Source organism: Festucalex cinctus, chromosome 4 (genome assembly GCF_051991245.1).
Source record: "Festucalex cinctus isolate MCC-2025b chromosome 4, RoL_Fcin_1.0, whole genome shotgun sequence".
In the NCBI taxonomy this organism is placed as follows: Eukaryota; Metazoa; Chordata; class Actinopteri; order Syngnathiformes; family Syngnathidae; genus Festucalex; species Festucalex cinctus.
The window spans coordinates 5575884-5599702 of record NC_135414.1 but is presented as its reverse complement, the minus strand read 5'-3'; the positions used below and the strand labels follow the sequence as shown (position 1 = coordinate 5599702).

Below are 23819 nucleotides of genomic sequence, written 5' to 3'. Positions count from 1 at the left end.
CACCTGCTTTGCATTACTTGGGGGTGGGAATCCAATTATTTGAGATGTACCTTTGCAACTGTGTTACAATGCTCAAGCAGAGTTCTGGGGTGAACTGTTTTACTTGAATTTAGAAATAAGCAACATTGTTTTAGTATTTTTAGCACTTTACAGAGTTGGGAGCAAAAACAAACAAAACAAAAAAAAAAGGTCAAAATGGTTTGGAAAGGTTTGTCAGCTGGCCGGTGTGTCACCATAGAATGGACATTCATCATTCATTTGTTTGTTTGTTTTCATGCTCAGGTCTTGTAGAAAAACAGATGCTGTGAGATAATCAGTGGCCATCAGTCTTTTTTCTTAATTATTCCAAATACGGCACTAGTGAGCATTATATTTCTAAAGTCTAATATATTTGTGCCAATAAGTGTGCAATACAAACATAAGAAACACGCTGGGACATACATTTCCCTTAGCTTTTTGTTTTTAATATGTTGTTATATAGATGGTTCATCCATACACCAACCAAAAGCTTGAGACCTTCACGCTAAGTCCAATTGTACATGCCGCAGTAATGTCATCATTAGAACTTTTCAGTGCTCGCAAACACATATCTTGTAGCCTTAATGAACACCAAAGAACATTCTCCTCTTGTAGAAATGTCACTCTCCTCTTGTAGAAATATCTGTTTCCAAGTTGCCCCTCGGATCCGCTCTGTATGCAGACAAAAAGCTGTCGCAACAAACTTACAGCTGAACTTTTTTTTAAATAGTCTTCAATTCTTAAAAAAAAAAAAAAATTGCAGTCTGATACAGAAGGCTAGGAGACCTGAACAATATGAAAGTGCTAGTCATTAATTTACAGAGATCAGGCATCACATAGCGCTATGAAGTATCCAATATGCTACATATGAATACAGCTGTTGACACCTTATAAATGCCTCTGGTTGGTTTTCAAGGCTACTTGAAAACTCAATAACCTTGGCTTGTATGTACATAAACCAAACTGTTTATGCTGAAAACAACATAATCACCACTACCAGAGGTATAATCTTATTACGGCCAATTGGCCAAGACAGTGATAATGTTATATTTAGTCCCATTATCAAATTTAAGGTTAATCCTCCAATTTTGTTTCAGTGGGCGGGTGGGGGACAGGAGAGCTGTCATCGTGACAGCCATCTTCACTGGACTCCAGAAGACAGTGTTGTTCAGAGCATTTCCTCTTGCATCGTGCTCAAGTTCTTGGTTTTGTTTTGTTTTGTTTTCCCCAGCCATTGGTTGCATTTTGGTTGCTTTCCCGCATCTTCTCGTGCTATTTCCCTCGTTTGATAAAGATCGAAGAATGGCTGAGAAGAACCAGTTCTGGAACCACTACTTAAGGGAACAACACAAGCTTTTTTTTCACTTCACTACAATCAGTCACAGAGTAATAAAAAAGTAGAGAGGGTGACTCAATTCATTCCGGGAGCGGTGCCTCCAAAGTCAAAAGTAGGTGGCACCACTGGCGCTGTGAACCTGTAGCCGCCGTGTTTCTCAATCATCCTGGATTCTGAAAGTTGAAAACACAAAGCTTAGTGACAAAAAGATGAGACTATTTCCTATGAAAACCACACACAGACAGACAAAAGTATGATTTCAGGGTGGGATTGGCCACTAAATCCACAATTTGGTTTGTATCTCGGTTTTGTGGTCACTGTTCTGTATTTAGTACACTTTGACATTTGGGGATATCAATTATATCTTGTGCAGCCTGTGGTTAATTTTGTTTTTGTATTATTAGTTACATTTTTTGTAATTAATCAAATATATCTTTCATAAATGCCAGTGGCGTACAGCGAATTCAACGCTCTTACCTTGGATGGCCAAAGGTACAATAAACTCATGTAAATTATGCAAATAATGCTAGGCATTCAAAACAGGTATCGGGTGTTATTCATCAGTCAATTTGCAAAACCGATAGGCCGCAGGGTTCACCAATGCCGGTCCTCGAGGTCCGGAGTCCTAGGTTTTACATGTTTCCGCCCACTAGCACACCTGATTTATATAATCAGCTCATCGGCATGCCTGATAACGATCCTGAACTTTAGTATCAGGTGTGTTGGTAGGCGGAAACATCTAAAACCTGCATGACTCCGGACCTCGAGGACCAGAATTGGTGAACCCTGCGGGATAGGGTATAAACAAGCAAGGAAATAGTACGAAATGATCAAAACGAGGAGCCTCCACAATCATGCATCTGTGATAGCATTAGCACTCCTGTACATTATGCTTCACATTTTAACTTTCCACTAGATTACGACTGTGAGCGACGGGCACAATAGGCTTCTTTCTTTGAATTCACATATGAAATCCTCTGTCAGCTCACAACCCTCCACATTCTGCTTGCCACTCTGCAGCCGTCTCCCTAGTAGAGGATGACATTTTTGGGGGGAATTCCGTGGGGATGGGTGTCAACGTAACCTTAAATCACGGGATTGAGACAGTACAAGATAAGTTCAAAGGAGCAGACAGGAGTCGGATTATCCAGTAGAAGAGGGGGGGACACATCAGAGAGGTGCCCAGCCATTTGTAGTTTTTCCCGTTCCATAAGCGTACAGACTAAAGTTAGCCAAAAGAACTACACCACCCACAAGGCAATGGAGCTCCTGGTTGCATTTCTTGAAACAGCAATGACGGGACAGGAGTCATTTCCACCGGGAGTGACCAGGATTTTTTTTTTTAATGTGGGGGTGAAAATCCATTCCCGTGTCAAATCTACTCCAGAGTAATCTAATCAGCCCTTAACCTTGTACTGCAAGCAGAGTTTTTGCGGTATTTTTAAGTTCACAACTTCCGAGAATCCATCTTGTACCAAGCCTGCTGATTTTCACCAATCCGAACCACTGGTGATTTTGACCACACTTGCCGAATTAATCACAGTTTCCTTTTTGAAGAACAGTGAGAGACGCGTTCTGCATTTTAGCTGGTAAGAGCTTCATGCGGAGCGGTCCCAGATTGATATTGTGGAGAAATCCCTCGAGTGAATCACAAGTGATTCGAGTTGATTTGGTCATTCGGTGGCTAATGTCAATACAAATAGCAAATGTGGATTTATGGTGGGAGTCTCAACTCTACCTGACAGTAGTACATGCTAAATTTGTGGGGTGGAGGGCAATTCTGTACCACAATTTGATTTTTAAGAAACACCCATGACTGAAGGAAAACAACAATTAACGTCAATTAACGATAATGGGAGGAAAACAGTTAACAAAAATCCCAACGAGTACCGCCATTAACGTTAATTGATGTCAGCTAGTCCCCGCCTCGATGGGCAGCGCAACATCTTGGGCAGCTCTGGTTTAATGAATGAGATGAAAAAAAAAAAAAAAAAAAAACTCCCACTACTATGGCCAGCAGATGGCAGCATTGTATCGCTTTTCAATGGTATCCCGTGGATCAAATTCACAATAACATGGTGGATCTTAGGAAATATAACGTTTTCAAGGATGGCGTGAATTATCAAAGCGTTTATCCTATTAAATATACTTCACAGAGTGTCACTAAGTAAAAAAATATTAGTATCGAAGTCACTGTTGTGCAGAAAATGTATCTTTTCACAAAGCCTGTTTTGTCTATTTTTTCTTGGTGTCACTCAAATGACCTATTTTCAAATGGGAACGAAATATGATAGAATCATACTTTTTTCTGTAATGAGAGAATGAAATTCAATCTTTCATATGGTATCCACCATGTTTATGTAGTCAGGGCGCACACTATTCTGTTTGCCTTGAAAGATGAGTGAAAATGCTCAAAACTGGCTGGCACTAGGGTTTGTCTTTTTGGATAACGGGCGGCAGCAAAAGAGTTGACATAAAGCGTTTTGCCAGCTGTCTAACCATTGCAAAATACACCTGTAACTACTGAAAACATACTAAATCGCTCACCATGTGCTGCCCGTCTCTGGTCTGCCAGTGTGCCAATGTCAAGAAGCTGTTTGCCTTGTTCTTCATCGAGTACTTGAGTTAATGCCTGGTACCACGCCGGGTCACGCGTCTGGATACCTGCGCAAGAGTGACGATCAATCGTGACGACAGGGACTGAAAGTGATACAGCTTGGATTGGATTTAAGTGGCTCACTTACTCTGCAGTATGGCTTTAAAGATCTGATACTCGTCCACCAAGTTGTCTTCGTCATCTACAGCTGTAGTGTAACCCTCGAGTGCGGTCTCCTCTGCATCGTCTTCCTCCCAGTCTTCGTCATCTCCGTCTTCTCCTGCTCGCTTGGCCAGCATCTCCAGATATTGCTGACCATCTTCATCAATGTCGTCCTCATCACTTCCCAGCTCAGCTACAAACAGAGCCAAGCGTGCATCGGTAAGAGTATTGGTGCCGATACTGCACATCTGTACTCTATTACCACTTTAAACAATAGACACCTTAGTTTTAAAACGACAACAAAACGAAGCGAGCGCTCAAAACGTGCACTGCATGTACTATATTTTGACACCCGGAAACGGATGTTGTCTACATGCGAATGTTTCTGCCCATTTGATCGGCTGTACATCATGCAACGGCAAGAATCGCCGCTCATTAAATGTTGTGGCAGAAAACCCACATGCTGCCAGTGTGCACTGTGCAGTACTTGTACCCGCTCTATATTTGAAAACCAATCATCTCTAGCATTAAGCCATTGAAAACCCTCAAACTGAATCATACCATTATCATCTTCATCATCCCCATCCTCATCGTCGTCATCATCGTCATTCTCGTGCTCTGCTCGACAGGCGTACGCCCTCTTGAGACCGCTAAAGAGGAGGATAGCTGCTGGAAGAAGCTGGCCGCCAGCCTGCGTGATGACCTGGGGCCTGTGTTCTAGGTCAATGAGGGCACAGAGGCCCAGGATGCACATCTTCCTGTCGTGGAGACTGTTTGAATAAAAAAACAGAAAAGGAAAAAAAAATACAAATATCTAGAGCAATCAAGCTTGAAATCAGAATGCTATATATTACCAATGCATCCCCACAGGACACCCTTCAAATGCTTATGACAATCATTTGTAGTGAGTGGGTGCTCAAATAGCTTTACAATCTATTAAATTAGAAAGTACAGGGGCAACTGTAACGAATGCTGGTGGCTGCCTTCTACTGTTTTAACTCCTAAAAAAAGTAAAAAGTTTTACTATAGTTTAAAACTTATTACTTTATCCTGCCTCGCCAAAGGTAGAAGCTTGTTATTGCACCTATTGGGTGCATCACAAATCCTACACACCGGCGAGCATCGGCAGCATAACAAAACTAAGATAACTAGCTGAGAAGGCATTCTCTCTGGGACAAATTGCATTCATTGGTGAGCAGTTTATTAAAAGCTCATTAACTGGCTTAGTATGCATATCCAGTTATGGCTGAATGAACCAACTTCCGTGTTAGCAGCTTGACGAAACAGTCTCCCCCACAAGACGCGTGTGCACTCCCACACATAGCCACGTTACATCAGACATTGAACTCTCAATTAAGAAGGGACACACAAGTACACACAACAGTATTACAAGGGTTCATTCTGATCCAAGCTTCTCTACGCCCACTCAAAACACAACCGATTCGAACACAGCCCTAATTTATAGACTTAACTCTATTCAAATGGGGGAAAAGGTGAAAATTTCATTTAATATTAATAGAATTGACAAATAAAGGCTTTAAAATTAAGAACCCCACAGCTATTTATGTGTATATATATATATATATATATATATATAAAAATCGATTCGGCGATATATCGCGATACTACATCGCGCGATTCTCGAATCGATTCAATAAAAAAAAAAAAATCGATTTTTTTTATTTTTTTTATCTATTTTTATTTTATTTTATTTTTTTAAGACGAGAGATTTGTTCATTCGGTAGTCTTACCGATTCAACGTCTTATCATCATTGCCTTTTTTTTTTTTTTTTTTTGTGTGGGTGTGTGTGTGAATCGATTTTTAAACTTCCATTTTTAATGGAAAAATATTCAACAAAACGTCTGACTTCGGGTTAGGATTCACACCTTGAGCATGGAAGAATGTTATATGAACGGAACATTAAGCCTTAATATTTTATTTTAATGCTGTTCAAACATGAAACAGATTACAACCTCTATAAGACTGAAATTTCAGATAAATAAATAATACATTTTCATATAAATCTTACACTCTACAAGCTTACTGATTAGTATTTTCTAAATTTGAATGAAAAAAAATCGCAACAATCGACTTATAAATTCGTATCGGGATTAATCGGTATCGAATCGAATCGTGACCTGTGAATCGTGATACGAATCGAATCGTCAGGTACTAGGCAATTCACACCCCTAATATATATATATATATATATATATATATATATATATATATATATATATAAATAACCCTTCGCATCAGCGATGCTAGATTGTTTTTTTGTTTTTTTTTTTAAATCAGATTAATCACAATTAATTGCTTAATTAAAAAGGCTTTTTTATCCATTTTTTTTTTGCCCCCACATATAAAGCGCACCTGTTGTGTTAAATGTGGGGGAAAAAAATATATGGTATGAGGACGTCTTAAAACAAATTTTTGGTCCACTGCACACGCTCATTGTCCTCTTTTTCTATTCAGTGAATTACTAGCATAATTTAAATTGGGGGAAAAAAATGACCGCAATAGTTTGACATGAACAAATATTCCGAGTGTCATAACGGAAACATTTATCAACTCATTTGTTCCCAATAACGTGTAAATACGTTTTTTGGTTTTTTTCAGTGTCCCAAAGACATATTCATATGTTTTTTTTTTGCTTTTTTTTAATGCTAGAAGGCTTTGATGCAGCCTCTCAACAGCAAAGAACGGTTGCAGAAATGGTAGTTATTACACAAACGGCCAGCAGGTGGCAGCAGAGCAAAGGAGATCAACTAGGGCCATGTAAAAAAAAAAAGGTAAATACGAATTTTAAATAGATTTATGAAAACTGATGAGGCTTAGCTCTCCTAGTGCTAATTGCTGCAAAACGGAAACAGATGAACATACTTTTTTCCAGATTAAAGAAGAGACTTTAACTCTTTGCAATCCGCCGACGAACTAGTTCGTCATGTGACACCCGGTGGGCGTCACCCGAAGACGAACTAGTTCGTCAAACGTGTTTTTTTTATGAATGGGTGGATGAGACTCTTGGGCAGTTTCCCTCTGAATATTAAGCCCGTGAAGCACTGTAGTGACGAACTGTGCCCTCTTGATGGCAGTGATGGTCTCTTTACACGAGAAGGATGTGATTTCCTAGTAGAGGCGGAGTGTTGTGGAGTGGTGGGGGCCGGTGGCTGGGGGAGAAAAGACGAGTGCTAACGGCGGCTAACCAGAGGCCGCTAAAAACAAAAGCTCACGCTTTTGAGCAGAGCGTTTGTCACGATCGGTCAAGAGATGACGAATAGAAAGATCAAGGAGCCGGATTCTGCATAATGAAAAGCGACAAAAACGTCACGGTCGCCCACTTCAGAAGCCACCGCCTCCGGCGTTCTCTGAGACACGGAGTGAAAGTTTGCATCGTCGTATCTCTGACCAGTCCACGTCATCTGACGAGGAATCCGTGACGAATTTGGCGAATTCGAGCCGCCTTCACCAGTTGAACAGATCAATTCAAGTGTGGCGAAGGTAGCAGCAGCAGCAGCGATTTATCCCCGAAAGCTCCTGGAAGCCCCGGTAAGACAACGTTTAGCATTCTGTAAATCGAGTGATCACAATTGTACTAGTTCAGTATATTGAATGTGACAGGGATGAAATGACTTGGATGGATGAGAATATTCACAGACATGCTTCTGTATACTGTTTGTGCAATGTCTGTAACCTCGTACTAACGCATGTTGCACAACATTCGATTACAGTTGGGGCAGCGTACACAAATGGCCCCTTCGCAGTCACACGCAGTGCGACCGAAAGGTAAAAAAAAAATCACCATTCCTTGCAACAATAATAAAAATTACATCTTGATCACAGTATTTTCTGTAATTTACAGAAGCAGCTACTACACTGGCAGAGGCACAAGCGTGTGAACATCTTGCCGTGTCCCCCTTGAACGCAGAAGAAAGCTTCACACGCGATCACACAAAAGACACTATTGGGTTTCAAAACAAAACCCATGCACCCACTCATGCATGCATATTTTGTAAATAACCCCAAATTTGTAAATAGTTTATCAAATGTGAAAATGGAGCTGTTATTTCCCTGTATAGTACGTAAATAGCGCACACGCACACGCACGCACACACGAGCACTCACACGCACGCCCACACACATGCACAAACATTCCTGTAAATGATCAACATTTTGTAAATAGTTTGTGAAATGTGAAAATATTGCTGTTTACACACGCTATCAGATATGTAAATAAATCCTTATTTTGCTATCAAAAACATTTTCATTTTTTTTTTTTTTCATGTTTTATGGAAGGCAAGGATTGTTGAGATATTTGAGATGTCACTAAACCAAAAAATATTACTGTAAAAGTCACTGTTTTGCAGAAAATGCATCATTTCACAAAAAACTTCATTTCTCCTTATTTTGCCCGAGATTCTTGAATTATGTCAAATCAAGCCATTTTCAAATGATGATTACTAAAGAACAGAATAAGGTAGAATCATACTTTTTTTTTCTAATGAAAGAGGAGACCCCAATCTTTCAAACGACACCCACCATGTCTATTTAGTCATAGCACACAATATTCTAATAAGCATTGAAAATGGGTGAAAATATGCGAAATCTGGTGGGATTCTGGAGTTACCTTGTCAGAAAATGCGTGGGATTGAAAGAGTTAATGTTTCTTTTGATAGGTTCCATGCTTTTATAGCAATCGAACACAATATTCTGTGGGCATTGCAAAATCAGTCAAAATCCAGTAAAACAGCCAGGAGCGAACGGGATTGCTTCTGTGAAAATGGCTGGGAGTGAATGAGTTAAATGATTCTATTTTAATGCATGTAATTATAATGCAGTACCATAAACGTAACATCCGCTGTCAGCTAAAGGATCATCTGCGGTCAAATTTAATAGTGTGATTAAGCTGCTTTAATACATGATTAATGTGACAATTTTTTTGTGATTAATTAGTTAACGCTGTACCTTTGACAGCACTAATTGAGAGATTCTTGACGTTGAAAGACGGCTTACCCGAGGAAGCAGTCGACATCTTTGAGCCACTGGGTGATGAAGTGGTTCGTGATTGGCTCGGTGTTATTGGGGAAGCGCAGATTCTCCAAAGTGTTGAGGAGCAAAGGGGGGCTGTAGTAAAGTGCGGCGATGGCCACCTGCAAGCACATAGTCCTCAGCTCGCTGGTTTTCACCTCCCGGGTCAAACGCTCCAGGGCAGCAGCCACAAACAGGGGCACAACCTGAAATTGCACAAAAAACAAAACAAAACAAAAACTACTTGTATATGATATATTCATTGTGTCGATTAACCTTTGGTAATGTAAACCTCAAATATGAACTTGAAATGTACATAAACAGACCTGGTCTATGCCTCGACCTTTGCACTGCAGAATAATTACTTCCAGAAGCTTGGCTGCGTGGCACTCGGGATCTTCACCTGGATCACCTGTCAGAATCTTGGAATCAAAAACAAAATGTTAACCTTCTAGTCACAACTCAAGTTGCTTCTGAACATTAATTAGCAGTATTTTACCTTTTTGCACATATCATACATGATCTCCAGGAATTTGGTGTCCGAGAGGAGGGTGTCTGTATCAACTGTTACATAGTTGTGAAGGAGAGGCATCATGTCTGGAATGGAAACGGGTGATAATCACACCATGGTGACGTTTAAAACAGGAAACCCAGTGTGGATCCGGCGTATAGTGAGCATCGACAGGAGGTGTTTGTTCGAGGGTGTGACTGTGAACCTGTGAAGTAGTCAAATCCATCCTGTTGGAAGACTTCGTACACAAGCGGAAGGAGCTGCCACATTTGTGGTGACACCTGCTGGCAAGTCAGGCTGTGAGCCAATGACAGGATCTCCTCGTAAAACTCTGGGAAAAGTCAAGTAACAAATGTAGTAATGAAAACAGGGCTCTCTCTCTCTCTCTCTCTCTCTCTAAGTGTTGGAAGAAAGGCGCAGGCAGAATGTGGCTGAACAGGAAGAACTGGCCACAGCTTACCCATTACGTGTTGTTGCAGCACTGTGCCAATCACCTGCAGACAGATGCCCTCCAGTTGCTGTGTGATCTGCACAAGGTTAAAAGGCAGTAGGTGTCAATGTGACATTTTGGTGTCATAAACTTGCACACAAATATTGCATGAGGATGCTACCTGATAGGCATTTTGTTGAAATTCTGGGCATGTGACATTAAAAGTGGTCAACATATTCAATAAATTATAATATACATAATAGAAAATTATACAAAATAAAATTGTATTAAACCATTTATATTTAGTATTCATTGCAACCCACCCTGCACTCACCCTGTAAAGACTAACAGACCCTCACTGGAGGTGCTGAAGCACTCTGTATTTGAGATTAGCACATATTTTGAATCGAAGATATGGCTTGTCACATCGGTTATAAGGATGAGATGCCTACAAACATACAAGTCCAACAAGTGCAGGCACCTCACACAAGAGTATGTATGTGTATCGTATAAACAGAGCGTCCGCTACCATAGGTAGTACAAAATGTGTGTACTTGTGAGAAAACATTAAGCAGTCAAGAAGTGAATGAGAAACTCCATGTTTCTCAGCCTTGCTTTTATTATTTTATAGCTTGAAGTGTCAAAAAAGGTAAATATATTAAGGGTGGGAAATATGACGATATTAGATTGTTCAGAACTTTAATGTGTTGAGCTCATAAAGCTGACAGGATCGTCAAGATCGTCTGTGGCACATTCTATACAGTTCAACTTTATGCGGGCTCAAGTTTGGTTTATGCTTGATGCATCTGTGTGTTTTTTTTTTTTCCTCCCTCTCCACTCACTCACACAAACACGCACACAAACTTACTCCAATCCTCTCGTCAGCATGCTAATGCTAAGTAAGCATGCTAATGCTGATGTGTCCACTGCTCCACCTGGAGCCCGATGCACCCGTGAGGTTCGCACGACTCCACAAAGCAAATGACATTCGAACGAGAGGCCGAGGACGCGCCTCGCCGCGGTGGCCTGGAGCCGCGGGGAGGTGGCCAGGCTGGCCGGCTCGGTTTGCGCTTCCTCCTGGCCTGGGCCGCGGCCGGCGCGGGGATGCTCCCCCGCCGGTGCCAGCGCGGGGATGCTCCCCCGCCGGTGCCAGCGCGGCCACCTCAGAACCGACGGATACGCAACTCTCCCTGCGCCGCGACACGTACACAATCCACATTGCCCACACTCGCACCTTCGAGAATTTGTAAACTACGCGGAGTTGCGGATGAGAAAACGCTGTCGTAAACAGTGTTTTCTACTTTCCAATTCTGCGTTTTATTTACTTTGCTAACTCATTCCAAACCGTTTTTGTCGATAGTTTATTGAGGAAAAAACATTTTCTATTTCTATTGTGGTGTTAAGCACTGTTCATACACCATTGGCACTCTAACTAAAGTAACCGAGGCTGTTCATTAGGTTTACATTAATTGCACTATTTCAATTGAAACCTGCTCAGAAAGCTTAGTTGGCTTAATGTCTTTTTTTTTTCTTTTAGGGTTTTATATAAATTTTAAATAAGTTTTAAATTTTACAAAAATGTTCAGAAATGTGAAGATTAGTCTAAAAATGAAAAAAATCATGATAAAATCGAGATCGTGAATTTATTTTTAAAGAATTGTGATATGACATTTTTACCATATCGTCCACCCCTAAATACTGCTTGATATACATTTGACAAAAAAGCTTGTTTTTCTTGAATTCTGGTTAAAAACTGGTGTTTGGTGAAACCTACTAATGTTCTACTGCTGATGACAAAATGGAAAAAGCAAGAAAAATGTTTTTCCGAAATGGAAAAGGAATGGAATGAAAGTGAAAGAAAGAAAAAATTATTTTGTCTAGATAGAACCAATATTCTACGGGACTTTGAAGATTAATCCCAATATGCTCTAAAACTGCTGGCAATATGGTGAATTCAGAAAATTAGTTAAACAATTTTGCAGTCTATCTACATATCAGAAACTACTTTTGAAGTAGGTGTGCTAACATTTTAAAGTTCATCTCTGGGGTGGGGCATAAAAGGCTGGGAACCACTGGTTTAAAAATGCTTGTACCGTATCGGAATATTTGTGTTACTGCTTACGCAAATAAAGATGAACACTTGGGGGAACAAATGTTCAACCTTGATAAAACAGTCATCTTCTCTGGAGCTCAAAGCTTTGTAACATCTAATAGCAATTTGGCTTTGTGTGTGCCTGTGCTTGCGCAGACACATTGGCAGTAGGCCCCGCAACTATTTGTAGCAACTGCCTGAATGAGTGTTTTGGAACACAGCAAGAAGAGAGCACGTTCCAAGGAGGTGGTGGGCGGCTGAAGTGTGTTGGCAGAAAGGCGACAGCAAGCCAGGAAGTGGTACAGAGATAAGTCAGGCATGTGTGTGCGTATGATACAATGCGTAGGCATCCTGGCTCAGAGGCTTTGCTGCTCACCTCTTTGTGGTCCTCCACCACACTCAACAATGTGTCGATGGTGTTGAGGATGCCCATAGCTGTCACAGCCTTGTCATCTGCTCCCTCCTCATCAGGCCCAGTCTGAATTACCTGGTTGAACGTCATAGCCTGCCGGACAGCAAAGAGAGATACTTGTGATGGTGTGTTTGAAGCACAGTTGCAGCTATTGAATATTTTGAGTATTGTTTATTCAATTGAAATTGGACAAAAATAGATTGTGCAACTTTTAACAACAAAATTTGCATGCAAGATACTGGATTACTATAGTGATAGTCCAACTTGGGGTTGTGATCCTCACATTCCACACTAATATTTGTGACTGTGTGTGTGTGGCTTTGAAAAGAGAGGCCCATTGAGCGATTGTGAGTGTATTGATCTCAGATTAGTGGCTGCCTGGCTAAGTATTTGCCAGTGCACATACTGTTGAGTCATGACCACCATAACAATACGATGGAAGTAGCAGTGGCAAGCTATTCGTGAATTACTGACATGGATAACTTTATTAATTGGAGATTATAGCTGTGCTGTGGCGCCAACATATTTCTACACTGAGTGGAGCAACAGCCTGCCGTAGCATAAGTCTGCGTGGAAAAATTATCACTATGAAACTTTGAGGCAGATTTTGCTTAATTTTTAGAAAATTGATTTATCGTTTTCTTTTTATAAGTCAATTCAGACAGCTACCTTTTTTTTTTTCAAAATTCTACCTGAGTCAATCACGCCCTAGAGCTGTTTTAAAAAAAAAAAAAAAAAAAAAAATACAACACAGGTGCTTACCAGGTGCTGAGTCATCTCTACTGCAATAGGTGTGACCTCCTCGCTGTATTCACAGATCATCTTTTGTATGACGTTGGTGAGGTCATCGTTTTCTGTCTCTCTGACAATATGCAGCAATGCTTGCATTACCGGCCGAATGAAGGGGGTGATGTATTCTTTGGCTGGTGGGGGCGGGGGTGGGGTGGGGAGAGATACAGTCACACAACAGACATGAGGAGGACGGAAATTACTCCAAAACTATACGAGATCGTGATAGCGGCATCTTTGATCACCTTTCTCCTGGTTGCTGATGAGAGCCTGTAGGGCAATGGCAGCCTCCACCTTCACTGGCATCTCATTATCATTGATTAGACAGAGTCGGGTCATCTCCAGAGCATTTTGCAGGTTCTGGTCACTTTTGAACCTCACCTCACAGAAATACTGGATCACCCAGCAGGCCTACAATAAGTTTTAATAGAAATATACATCATATTAAAAGGGAACCACAAAAAATTATGTCTAATAGAAAATTCAGTCCCATAGTATTGATTTTATTTCAAATTATTCACAGCTATTAGTGCACAAACCAAAACGTTCAGATAATGACTTACTCTGGCTCTCATGTAGCCCAGTTCACTGCGGAACAAGGGGAAGACGTGACTCTGCAGCATGAACTCCATCTGGTCCTTATAGACCTTTTTCTATGGAGAGAAAAAAGGGGGGAGGGGTGTAAGAGGGTCAATAAATCATGTTACACCAGGCAAAATGCTTCACAAGATGTTTCCTCTATGTTAAGGATGTGCAATGTCAATGATTTTTGTGTGTGTATGTGTAAGTGCTTCACCATTACGTCAAGCAAAAAACAAGTTCAAATTTGACTGAAACCCTAAATCATAATTACATCTATATAAAGTGTTGGTTAATCACAGGGATTGAGTTAAAAAATAAATCTTATAGTTCGGGTGTGCACATAATTTTGGTGCTCATTTTTTTCCTAAGCCACGCACCGACCTCACTAGCAATGGCGATTCTAGGATTGATCAGATTCATCACTATTAAGATATGAATCTGGTACGCAATCTAAAGTTTATACCATGAAAGAACATCTACGCACCGCTTACCCGCTTATAGGAGGAAAAAGGTCACTAGGCGATTTGAAGTAAAATGATTATAAATTAAAATATAAGATCCTCCTAGCCGTCAGAATTGGTCAGATGTGTGGCTAAAAATCCACATTTGTAGTTTCATGACCATAATTTAACTAGGAGGAAATTATTTGTGACAGGGTGAGAATGTTAGCCAAAGATCTTGTTAGAGCAAGTCTCTTTCAAAAGTGGGTTGGGAGTGATGCAACTTACCTTGAGCAGGATCTCAGCCAGAGAGCCTATCATATGGAGGGCACCATCTTTTTTCCTGGGATCAGTGATAGGATCAGTGAGAATCTGGTAGCAGAAGCCCATTGTCTTTTGCAGCACCTGAACAGAAGAGGACAAATACTTGTATTACTGCCAAAACAGGGTAATAATGGGTTTCATCTGGCCACTCCCAACAATTCTACCGACTACACAACACTCAATGAATGACATCAACTCAAAAGCAGTTTTTTTTGTTTTTTTTTTTAAATGTAGATAAACTGACCTCCTTTCGTTTATTGCAGGCAGTGAAGAGGAGCGTCTGTGCTGCTGTCGTAGCAGAAATGAAGTCCTCAAATACATCTAAGTGGACAGAAGTGATTGAATTGAACAAATTACTCGCCAGTGAGTCAATTAATGCTTCAAGGATCAACAGACAATGCCTGTAGTCTCCTTTGCTTACCAAACTTCATGCGAATGTACTCGTAGGGGTCCTCTTGCCAGCGCTCCTCATCAGCGTCTGTGTAACACATGAGGGGAAAAACCACATCCTGAACGACGCCCTGAAGGACAAAGACAGAAGTCAGAATCATGGCAGTGTAAGAAAAGAGAAAACACACTATCATTTAAGGTCTCTGTATTTCTTACAAAGCATTAAAAATGTTAAGCATGGGCAAACATGCTCAGTCATAAATAAGCAAAACATTTTAAGTACGAAAGCCGTACTTTCTTCCAATGACAATCAAAAATTGTTCGTCTTTTGCTTCATGATCCTGACAAAAATTTATCAAACCAATAATTCAAATGGCTTTACATTGCTTACCTGAATGTGTGGTTTGAGGTTTTTCCATGTGAGCGCATGAACTACGGCCTGGTTGACATAGTTGAGCGTCTGCTGGAGTACTCTGGGAGCCACATATTGCTTTTCCTTGTACTGATACAAGACTTTTAGCAGCACCTTAAAGCAGACGAATGAACAAATGTGTTTAAAATCATTTGCCGTCCGACGTTTGGCCAGGGATTTGCAGCATACGTCACACCTCCAGGTCCATACCTGCTGTGCTGCCACTGCATATTCATTTAGGAAAAGTTCAGCAAACTCTGTGTACTCTTTGGTTGTGTTGCCTGGGCTTCCGTATCTATAAATTAAATTAACTTGTAACATTTGACAGTAACACCAATGACATGTTAAAACTGTAATGAGATCTGTACCTTTCAAATAGCCGAGCTAAGATGTGAAGGGCCCACTTCTTACACTTCCACCAAGGCAGCTCGGGACGCTCCTCTTCATCAACCTGCAGTGTCTCCTGAAACAAAAACAGCCGAGCCAGTGGATAAGGCAGAAATGCAAGTGCAAGAGCTCATTTGCAATTTTAAAGCAACATGCAGACTCAAGCTCTCACAGGGGGTACATCTCTATCCACTACAGTCTTGAGAATCTCCATCCATTCTGTCAAGTTTTGTCTGTTGATGAGTTCCAGGGGCAGGTTATACTGTGCAAAGAGGAGAGAAAGTGACTAATAATTCACGCAGATTTTAACTAAATTGGTTCATCATAAACACATTAATATTGCACTTTTAAGATTATAATAATCAAATAGCATAAAATAGACATCGTTACACACGTTTCATCACTATTATTTAGAACGAAAGTTACAACTGTAACTACGGTTCTATGAGTCCCGGACGACCGCCAGAAGGCGGTGCTTTAAGCACTGAATGTTCCTTTCGCGCATGCGCAGTTCGAGTAATGCATACCAAATTAGTCACCTGTGGCCCCTGGGTGACCCTAGAAGGGTATAAGTTCCGGTGTCACCCAAGGTTCGTTTCCTACGGAATCTTCTCGCGTGAACACGAGGATTCCGAGCGACAGGACGCCCTGGCGGTCGTCCGGGACTCATAGAACCGTAGTTACAGTTGTAACTTTCGTTCTATTTCGTCCCTCCCGACCACCAGAAGGCGGTGCTTTAAGCACTGAATGACTAATACCGGCGTAGTCGCGAGGGATCTCAGACACAAACATCACTGAGAAGCCCCAGCAGGACCCAAGATCACACCAAGCGGATGGGGAGAGGCGACATCCACGCTATAAAACCTGGAGAAGGTGCAAGGCGTCGCCCATGAGGCAGCAGCACATATATCCTCCAGGGAAACACCCCTCAGGGCGGCCCAAGACGTGGCAACGCTCCTGGTGGAGTGACAGCGCACCCCTGACGGCAGGGGGCGGCCCGACAGCAGGTAGGAATGGCGAATGGCATCCACGACCCAGTGAGACAAGCGCTGCTTGGAGAGAGCGGAGCCCTTGGTAGGACCACCATAACAAACAAAAAGCTGGGCAGACGTACGAATGCCCACCGTAGCGTCAATGTAACACTGCAAGGCTCTCACCGGACACAAGAGCTCCGGCCTGTCCCCGCCATCAGCAGGAGTGGGTACATAACGTTTAAGCCGTAGAGGCTGGTTAGAACGAGAGCCAGACAACACCTTGGGAATGAAGGCAGTGTTCGGCCACAGAGTGACGCCGGCGCCATCAAGGTGCCATCGCAGGCATTCAGGGCTAACCGATAAAGCGTGTAGGTCGCTGACGCGCTTGGCGGAGGCAATGGCGAGCAAGAGTGCAGTCTTGCGCGACACCCACAGAAGGTCCGCCCCCGCCAGGGGCTCGAAGGGAGGCCTGCACAGGCCGTCCAGCACCAACTGCAGATCACACGCCGGAACCCGAGGAGCCGGGCGGGGACGAAGACGCAGAGCCCCTCTGAGGAACAAGGACACCAGCTCATGGCGCCCCACGGAGCCGCCATCAGCACCAACATGCCGGGCAGAAATAGCTGCCACATACACCTTCAGAGTCGACTGAGACCTGCCCTTATCCAGGAGGGACTGCAAGAAATCCAGGATGGTGGGGATGGAACACGAAACAGGGTCCACCCCGCGTTCTCCGCACCACGCCACAAACAACTTCCACCTGTTGGCATACTGTAGCCGAGTGGACGGTGCCCTCGCATTAAGAATGGTCCGCGTGACAGACTCTGTACAGCCGGTCAGCAGCGGTTGGGGCCCCTCAATGGCCAATACACAAGCGAAGGCGCCGAGGGTCGGGATGCCAAACCCGACCTCCCTGTTGAGACAACAGGTCCCCTGTCGGGGAGACGCCACGGCTCGCCGGAGCACAGTTGACGGAGCAGGGGGAACCACGTCCGGGCCGGCCAGAAGGGGGCCACCATCAACAGCGTGTGCCCCTCCTGAAGAACTCTCTGAAGCGTCAGCCACATCAGAGGGAGCGGTGGAAAGGCGTAGAGAAGGCACTCCGGCCAAGGCTGCGCCAGTGCATCCAGACCCAGAGGGCTGGTGGCCTCGCTCAGGAAAACCAAAGTGGGCAGTGGGTCGAGTCCTCGGAGGCAAAGAGATCGACCTCCGCCGTGCCGAAGCTGCTCCAAATCATGCGCACCACCTCTGGGTGGAGGCGCCACTCTCCCGGAGGAGGACCCCGACGGGAGAGAGAGTCCGCGAGCTGGTTCCGAACCCCCGGCAGATAGGTGGCCCGTAGACTGGCCAGACGGGGAGCAGCCCACCTGAGAAGGTGCTGGGAGGTCACCAACAGACGGGCGGACCCGACACCGTCCTGATGGTTAATGTGAAACACGGTCGTGGTGTTGTCCGACCGTATGAGAACATGCCGTCCGCTCAGGTATGGCAAGAAGTGCATGAGTGCCAAGTGCACCGCCCGAAGCTCCAGCACATTGATGTGATCGACCCCGTCGCGCACAGACCAACTTCCCTGAGCCGTCCTGTGCTGCCAGACAGCACCCCAGCCCGAGAGGCTGGCACCCGTGGTGACTGTTTCGCGGCGGGCCGGGGCCACACCCAGCGGGACGCCGCTCAATAGAAAAGCCCTCTCCCTCCAAGGTGCCAGGGCGAGGAGGCACCGACGGGACACCCTGAGCCTCCGGTGGCGGTGCCACTTGGCGTCCAAGTGGAAGCCGTTCAGCCACCTCTGTAGTGAGCGCAGTGTCAGCAGACCCAACGGGACCACAGCCGTCATGGACGTCAGCTTGCCCAAAAGCCGCAAGTAGGCGACGTAAGGCAACAGCCTGCCCCCTTGAAAGAGCGCGAGGAGGCGAAGAACATCGTCGACTCAGTGAGGAGATGGGTGGGCTCTCATAACCGTGGTGTCCAACGTCACACCAATGAAGTCCGTCCGCTGAGAGGTGACCAGAGAGGACTTGGGCAAGTTGACCCTAATACCCAACCGGGCCACATGACACAGGAGATCGGAGGAGTCCCGGATCACCTGAGCCCGCGACGGCGCGCAGAGGAGCCAGTCGTCGAGGTACGGCAGCACCTTCATGCCCACAGACTGCAGGGGCGCCAGAGCAGCCTTCACAAACCGAGTGAAGACCCGCGGAGCGAGGGAGAGCCCGAAAGGGAGCACACGGAACTGCCAGTGACGGCCTTTGTAGGCAAAACGGAGAAATCGACGGTGTCGAGGTGCGATGGGGACGTGGAAGTAGGCGTCCTTCAGGTCTATAGACGTGAACCACTCCCCCTGGGCGAGCGACTGCAAGATGTCGTTCGGGGTTAGCATGTGGAATGGCAATACCTTGAGATGTCTGTTGAGCCCCCTCAGGTTCAGTATCGGTCGGTATCCACCGGTATTCTTTGGGACAAGGAAGTACGTCGAGTAGAAGCCCCCGGGCTGTGCCAGGGGGTCCACAGCTTCGATCTCGTCCTTGGCCAGGAGGGCGGACAGCTCCTGGTCCAGAGATGAGGCCTTTGCCGGGTCGGCGATGAGAGTCACCCTGACCCGACAGGAAGCAGGAGGCCGGCGTCGGAACTGCAGCTCGTACCCGTGGGTCAAGATGGAGACCACCCATGGGTCCGAGGCACGAGCAGCCCAGTAACTGAGTTGCTGATGGGAAAAAATGTCCGACGGCCGGCCCCAAGGCCTCAGTCCCTGGCCCTCCGGCCCCGAGAGGGACGGTGGGTGGGGCCTGCAGCCCATGGTTGCCCTGAAGGCAAGCGGGCGGAGGAGCGAAAGTCCCCGGCGGGCCTCTGCGGGGGTCGCCGGGTGCCATAAGCCTCGGCAGGCCGGGGCTGAGGAAAGCGATGAAAAGCAGAGCGTGCCCCAGGCCTACCCTGTTGGGGAGGCAGGGCCCTATTGAGGCTGGAAAGCTGCTTCCTGGTCTCATGAGCCTTAACCGTCCTTTCCAGTGCACCCACAGCGGCAGAACCAAAAAGCTCCCCCGGCTCCACAGGAACACCACGGAGGGCCCTCCTAGAGGCCTCCGACAAGGGGGACTGCTCTAGCCACACCTGGCGGCGCGCCTGCACTAGGAAGGACATGAGTCGGCCGTGTTCCCTAGTCATGAGGGCAAAAGCCTGGAGGGCTGCATCACTGAAGGACACAGCAGCCTCCACGCTGTCCGCTTGCAGGGATGTAGAGAGAGCAAGCATGAGGTGAGCCAAAGAGCTCCCAATGCGGCCAGCACGTGCACCAGCGCCATAGGCCCGTGTGAGAAGGTCGTCAGTCACACGACATTGGGGTCGAGGACATCGCACAGATGGCCGAAGGGTCTCCTCCGGGGACACAATGAGGGATGCGACAGCTGGCTCCACAGCAGGCATCCGGTCCAAGCCAACACGAGCAGTACCGTGCATAGATGCTAAATCACGGCCATCAGCCGAAGGACGGGAGAGAGCCCCAGGATCCCTCCAGCAAGCATGTAGTTCCCGCAGATAGTCGTCTGGTTGCGGGGACAGAAAAGGCCGAGGAAGGGCGCCTGCGCCGGAAGAAAGCGCTCTCAGACGCCGATTGAGCCTGTGGAGGCACCTCCAAATGCAGGAGGTCCAAGGCATTGCGCAGGACAGCCCGTATAGAACCATCCCCCGCCTCACTGGACGAACTCTGAGCGGACGCTGGAGAGTTTGGTCCCAAAACCACAGACCCCGGGTCACGGTCGTCGTCATGAAAAAAGGAAGCCGAAGCTGCCAAGGAAATGGCGTCCTCCTCAGGAGGAAGCACTGGCATGGGCGGGGTGGATGGTCGCGGCATGGGCAGGGCAGGTGGACCCGGCCCCCCCGTAAGTGTGGGAGGGTGACGGTCCTGCAGAAGAGATCTCACCTCTGCCAGCTCAGCCTGAAGGTGCCCAACCTATGAAGCGAGTCGTCGCTGCGCCGCCCTTTTCCTGGGGGGGGCATGTACAGCAGAGGACACCGAGACGTTTCCGGCGCCTCAGTTGGGAGGACGACAGATGACCCAGTGGACTGGGGTCACTGACACCAGGACTGCAGGCCCGGCCATCCCCGGCACGGTCAGAAACAAGACACCTCGGGCAGCGATCGTCCAGGACATCGGAGGCCTCAAAGAGGATACCACAGTCCACGCAGCAACGGGAGACCTCCATTGTGAACACAAAGAGGCCCAAACAGCGATGAGCGGGAAGCTGAGGGAAGGGGGCGCGAGCGCCACCTGCCCAGCAGACCCACACCGAGCAGCCGACGCGTGGGTCGGGGCAAACAGTAAGCCGGTAAAGCAGCGATAAGCCGAGGGAAGGGGGCGCGAACGCCACCTGCAGAGCAGACGCACACCGAGCAGCCGACGAAGGGCGGGGGCAGACAGTCAGTTGTTAATAGTAGCGATAAGCTGAGGGAAGGCGCGCGAACGCCACCTGCGCAGCAGACGCACACCGAGCAGCCAACGGAGGGCCGGGGCAGACAGACAGTCAGTTGTTAATAGTAGCGATAAGCTGAGGGAAGGTGCGCGAACGCCACCTGCACAGCAGACGCACACGGAGCATCCGACGCGCGGGAGGGGCAGACAGCAGTCGCGAAAGCGGCGACAAACTGAGAGAAGGGGCGCGAACGCCACCTGCACAGCTTAAGCCAGGTGCGCACCGCATGCGGGACACACACAAAAGTAAGTAAGACAAACAATCGAGCGAGAAGCGCGACGCCGTAAGCTGGGAGCGGGGACGCTGACGCTGCCCTCACCAGCAAAGGCACAAAAAGAAAAGCAACAACCAAACGGCAACACCGTCTGAGAAAGCGGCGCTAATAAACCGAGAGAAGCGCTAACGCTGCCAAAGCCAGCGGAGGAAAAAATAGGGTAAACCACGAGCCGTGGTAGCCAGGGCGCTAACGCGAGGCTAGCCACACAAAAAACTCAAAACACCGCAGTAAACGTGGAAATTAGACGGCAAAGTAGACAACAAGTAGTCAACAACCTTACCCCACGGGAGGTTAGAATACGCGACCACGTCGGGTCACAAACGAAGGAAAGAAAAACACCGTCGCCGCAGCCTTTGGAGGGCGAACTACGCAGCTCCGACCGATCCGGTCACAAGGCTCCAAGCGGCGCGGTCAAGAGGATAAATACAAATCCCAATTCTTACACTCTTCGAAAATGTGTCGTATGCATACGCCACGCGAGAAGAAAAGAGGAAACGAACCTTGGGTGACACCGGAACTTATACCCTTCTAGGGTCACAGGTGACTAATTTGGTATGCATTACTCGAACTGCGCATGCGCGAAAGGAACATTCAGTGCTTAAAGCACCGCCTTCTGGCGGTCGGGAGGGACGAAATAGAACATATTTCGCTCCACTTAGGTGGGTGTGACAAGTGGTACTTTAAAACTTTTTATGTCTTTAAAAACTCTTGGTTTCGTAGTTACGACAATCTAAATTCCAGCTTCCCTTCAAGTACCCTTGGAAACCAGGAAGTTACCTGGAAAAGGGCATAGAGAATTTTGAAGATCTGTTTCTGAATGAGCACAGAGTCTGTAGAGTGATCTGGCAGAAGCTGGATGAAACGGTCTTTCAACATGGGCATGAATATGTGCATGGCTGCCACCAAAGGTTGACGCTCCTCAGGCTTCTTGTACCTGGTTGAAATGGACAAGTTAGCCTCCAGCATGACAGTGGCTTCCTGTCTGATGGTACACTGACTCACTCATAGTTTTTCACCAGCTGGTAAAGGCAAAGCAGGATGCCGAGCCATCCTGCACTGTTGTCGGACTGCAGGTAGAAGCCGATTTTGTCCACGATGGTCGTCCACTTAGTGGGGTAGTCGTGCTTGATCATGTGGTGGATGCATGTTGTCAACTGGACTCTGTCAAAAGTAAAAATAGATAGGTTTGATTCCATGTTCCAGAGAATTGGACATTTGAAACTTCAGGCCTTCAAGTAGGAAACATTACTAAGTAGGAGTTCCCACTTATTAAGTTGGGGCAAGCTCATGCATTCCCACTGCATAGAGACGCAGTAGTCTGACTAAAAGGCTTACTAAACATAGCAATATACACTATACAAGGGATACAACTAGCAAATATTTTCATAATGGATTATTCTGCATTATTAAACTACCGGTAAATAACTTTAACATGGGGGGTTGGGGGATTTGAAAAGGCCAGGTCTGGCCTAGTAAGTGACGTTGGGTGTCAGGGAGTATAAAGTTGGCTGGCTGTGTGTTGCGTGATTGTGTGAGGTACGGCTTTCGGCAGCTTGTGTATGAATGTGCTTATTACATGTTTATTTTCATACCATTTGTTCAATAAAGCAATTGAAAGTCTACCAGCCAGAATCCACAAGGGCATTTCAACTCGCAGTGGAAGGCTACATTAAATTAGCTAACATTGATACGTTACCTTGTGTTGTGAGCCACAGATGCGCTTTTGTGATACATATTGCATTTTATCTTCCTCATTCACTGTAAAACAATCCCGAACTTTGGATATTTTCATTAATACTTTAATGTGTTCTTAAGAGTCTTATAGAACACATGCTAACAACATTTAAAGCCTAAATTTGTTCAATAAAAAGTAGTATACACTTACTTTTCCTTTTCCCGAAAAAGTGCTTACACTGAGGGAAGCCGTTTTCGTTTATGATTCAAACAAAGGTAGCAAAGCCCCACCCCTACACATTTAGTATCATTGGAGCACAAAAGGAGTTAATTCAATCGTATGCACTAGGTGGGAGATATTCAGGTTTAAAAATGTCCACTACAGAGGACAAATTTTAATTGCTGGTAGTAAGGAGGATATAGTGGTATATCGAAGTTTGAACATAATTCGTTCCTGTGAAGTGTTCAAAGTCCAAATTATTCAACCTCCGAAACACACCTTCGCATAGGAAATAATA

At 45.6% G+C, this 23819-nt stretch overlaps 1 protein-coding gene across 1 annotated transcript in view; it reads right to left on the bottom strand.

The window, feature by feature from the left end:
- Positions 1–442: 442 nt before the first annotated feature.
- The window catches only part of ipo7 (importin 7), a 28707-nt gene continuing 5330 nt past the window's right edge, over positions 443–23819 (bottom strand). Inside the window, exons 4-25 of the mRNA XM_077518409.1 lie at positions 22630–22788; positions 22405–22561; positions 16083–16172; positions 15892–15986; positions 15734–15818; positions 15503–15637; positions 15143–15242; positions 14966–15042; positions 14686–14802; positions 13939–14028; positions 13621–13786; positions 13349–13509; positions 12551–12679; positions 10113–10179; positions 9858–9983; positions 9641–9738; positions 9468–9563; positions 9127–9347; positions 4674–4882; positions 4099–4305; positions 3902–4018; positions 443–1527 (exon numbers count right to left, since the gene is read on the bottom strand). Of these exons, the coding sequence (XP_077374535.1) occupies positions 1430–1527; positions 3902–4018; positions 4099–4305; positions 4674–4882; positions 9127–9347; positions 9468–9563; positions 9641–9738; positions 9858–9983; positions 10113–10179; positions 12551–12679; positions 13349–13509; positions 13621–13786; positions 13939–14028; positions 14686–14802; positions 14966–15042; positions 15143–15242; positions 15503–15637; positions 15734–15818; positions 15892–15986; positions 16083–16172; positions 22405–22561; positions 22630–22788 (2800 nt within the window). The 3' untranslated portion in view covers positions 443–1429. The remainder of the gene's footprint in view (positions 1528–3901; positions 4019–4098; positions 4306–4673; positions 4883–9126; positions 9348–9467; positions 9564–9640; positions 9739–9857; positions 9984–10112; positions 10180–12550; positions 12680–13348; positions 13510–13620; positions 13787–13938; positions 14029–14685; positions 14803–14965; positions 15043–15142; positions 15243–15502; positions 15638–15733; positions 15819–15891; positions 15987–16082; positions 16173–22404; positions 22562–22629; positions 22789–23819) is intronic.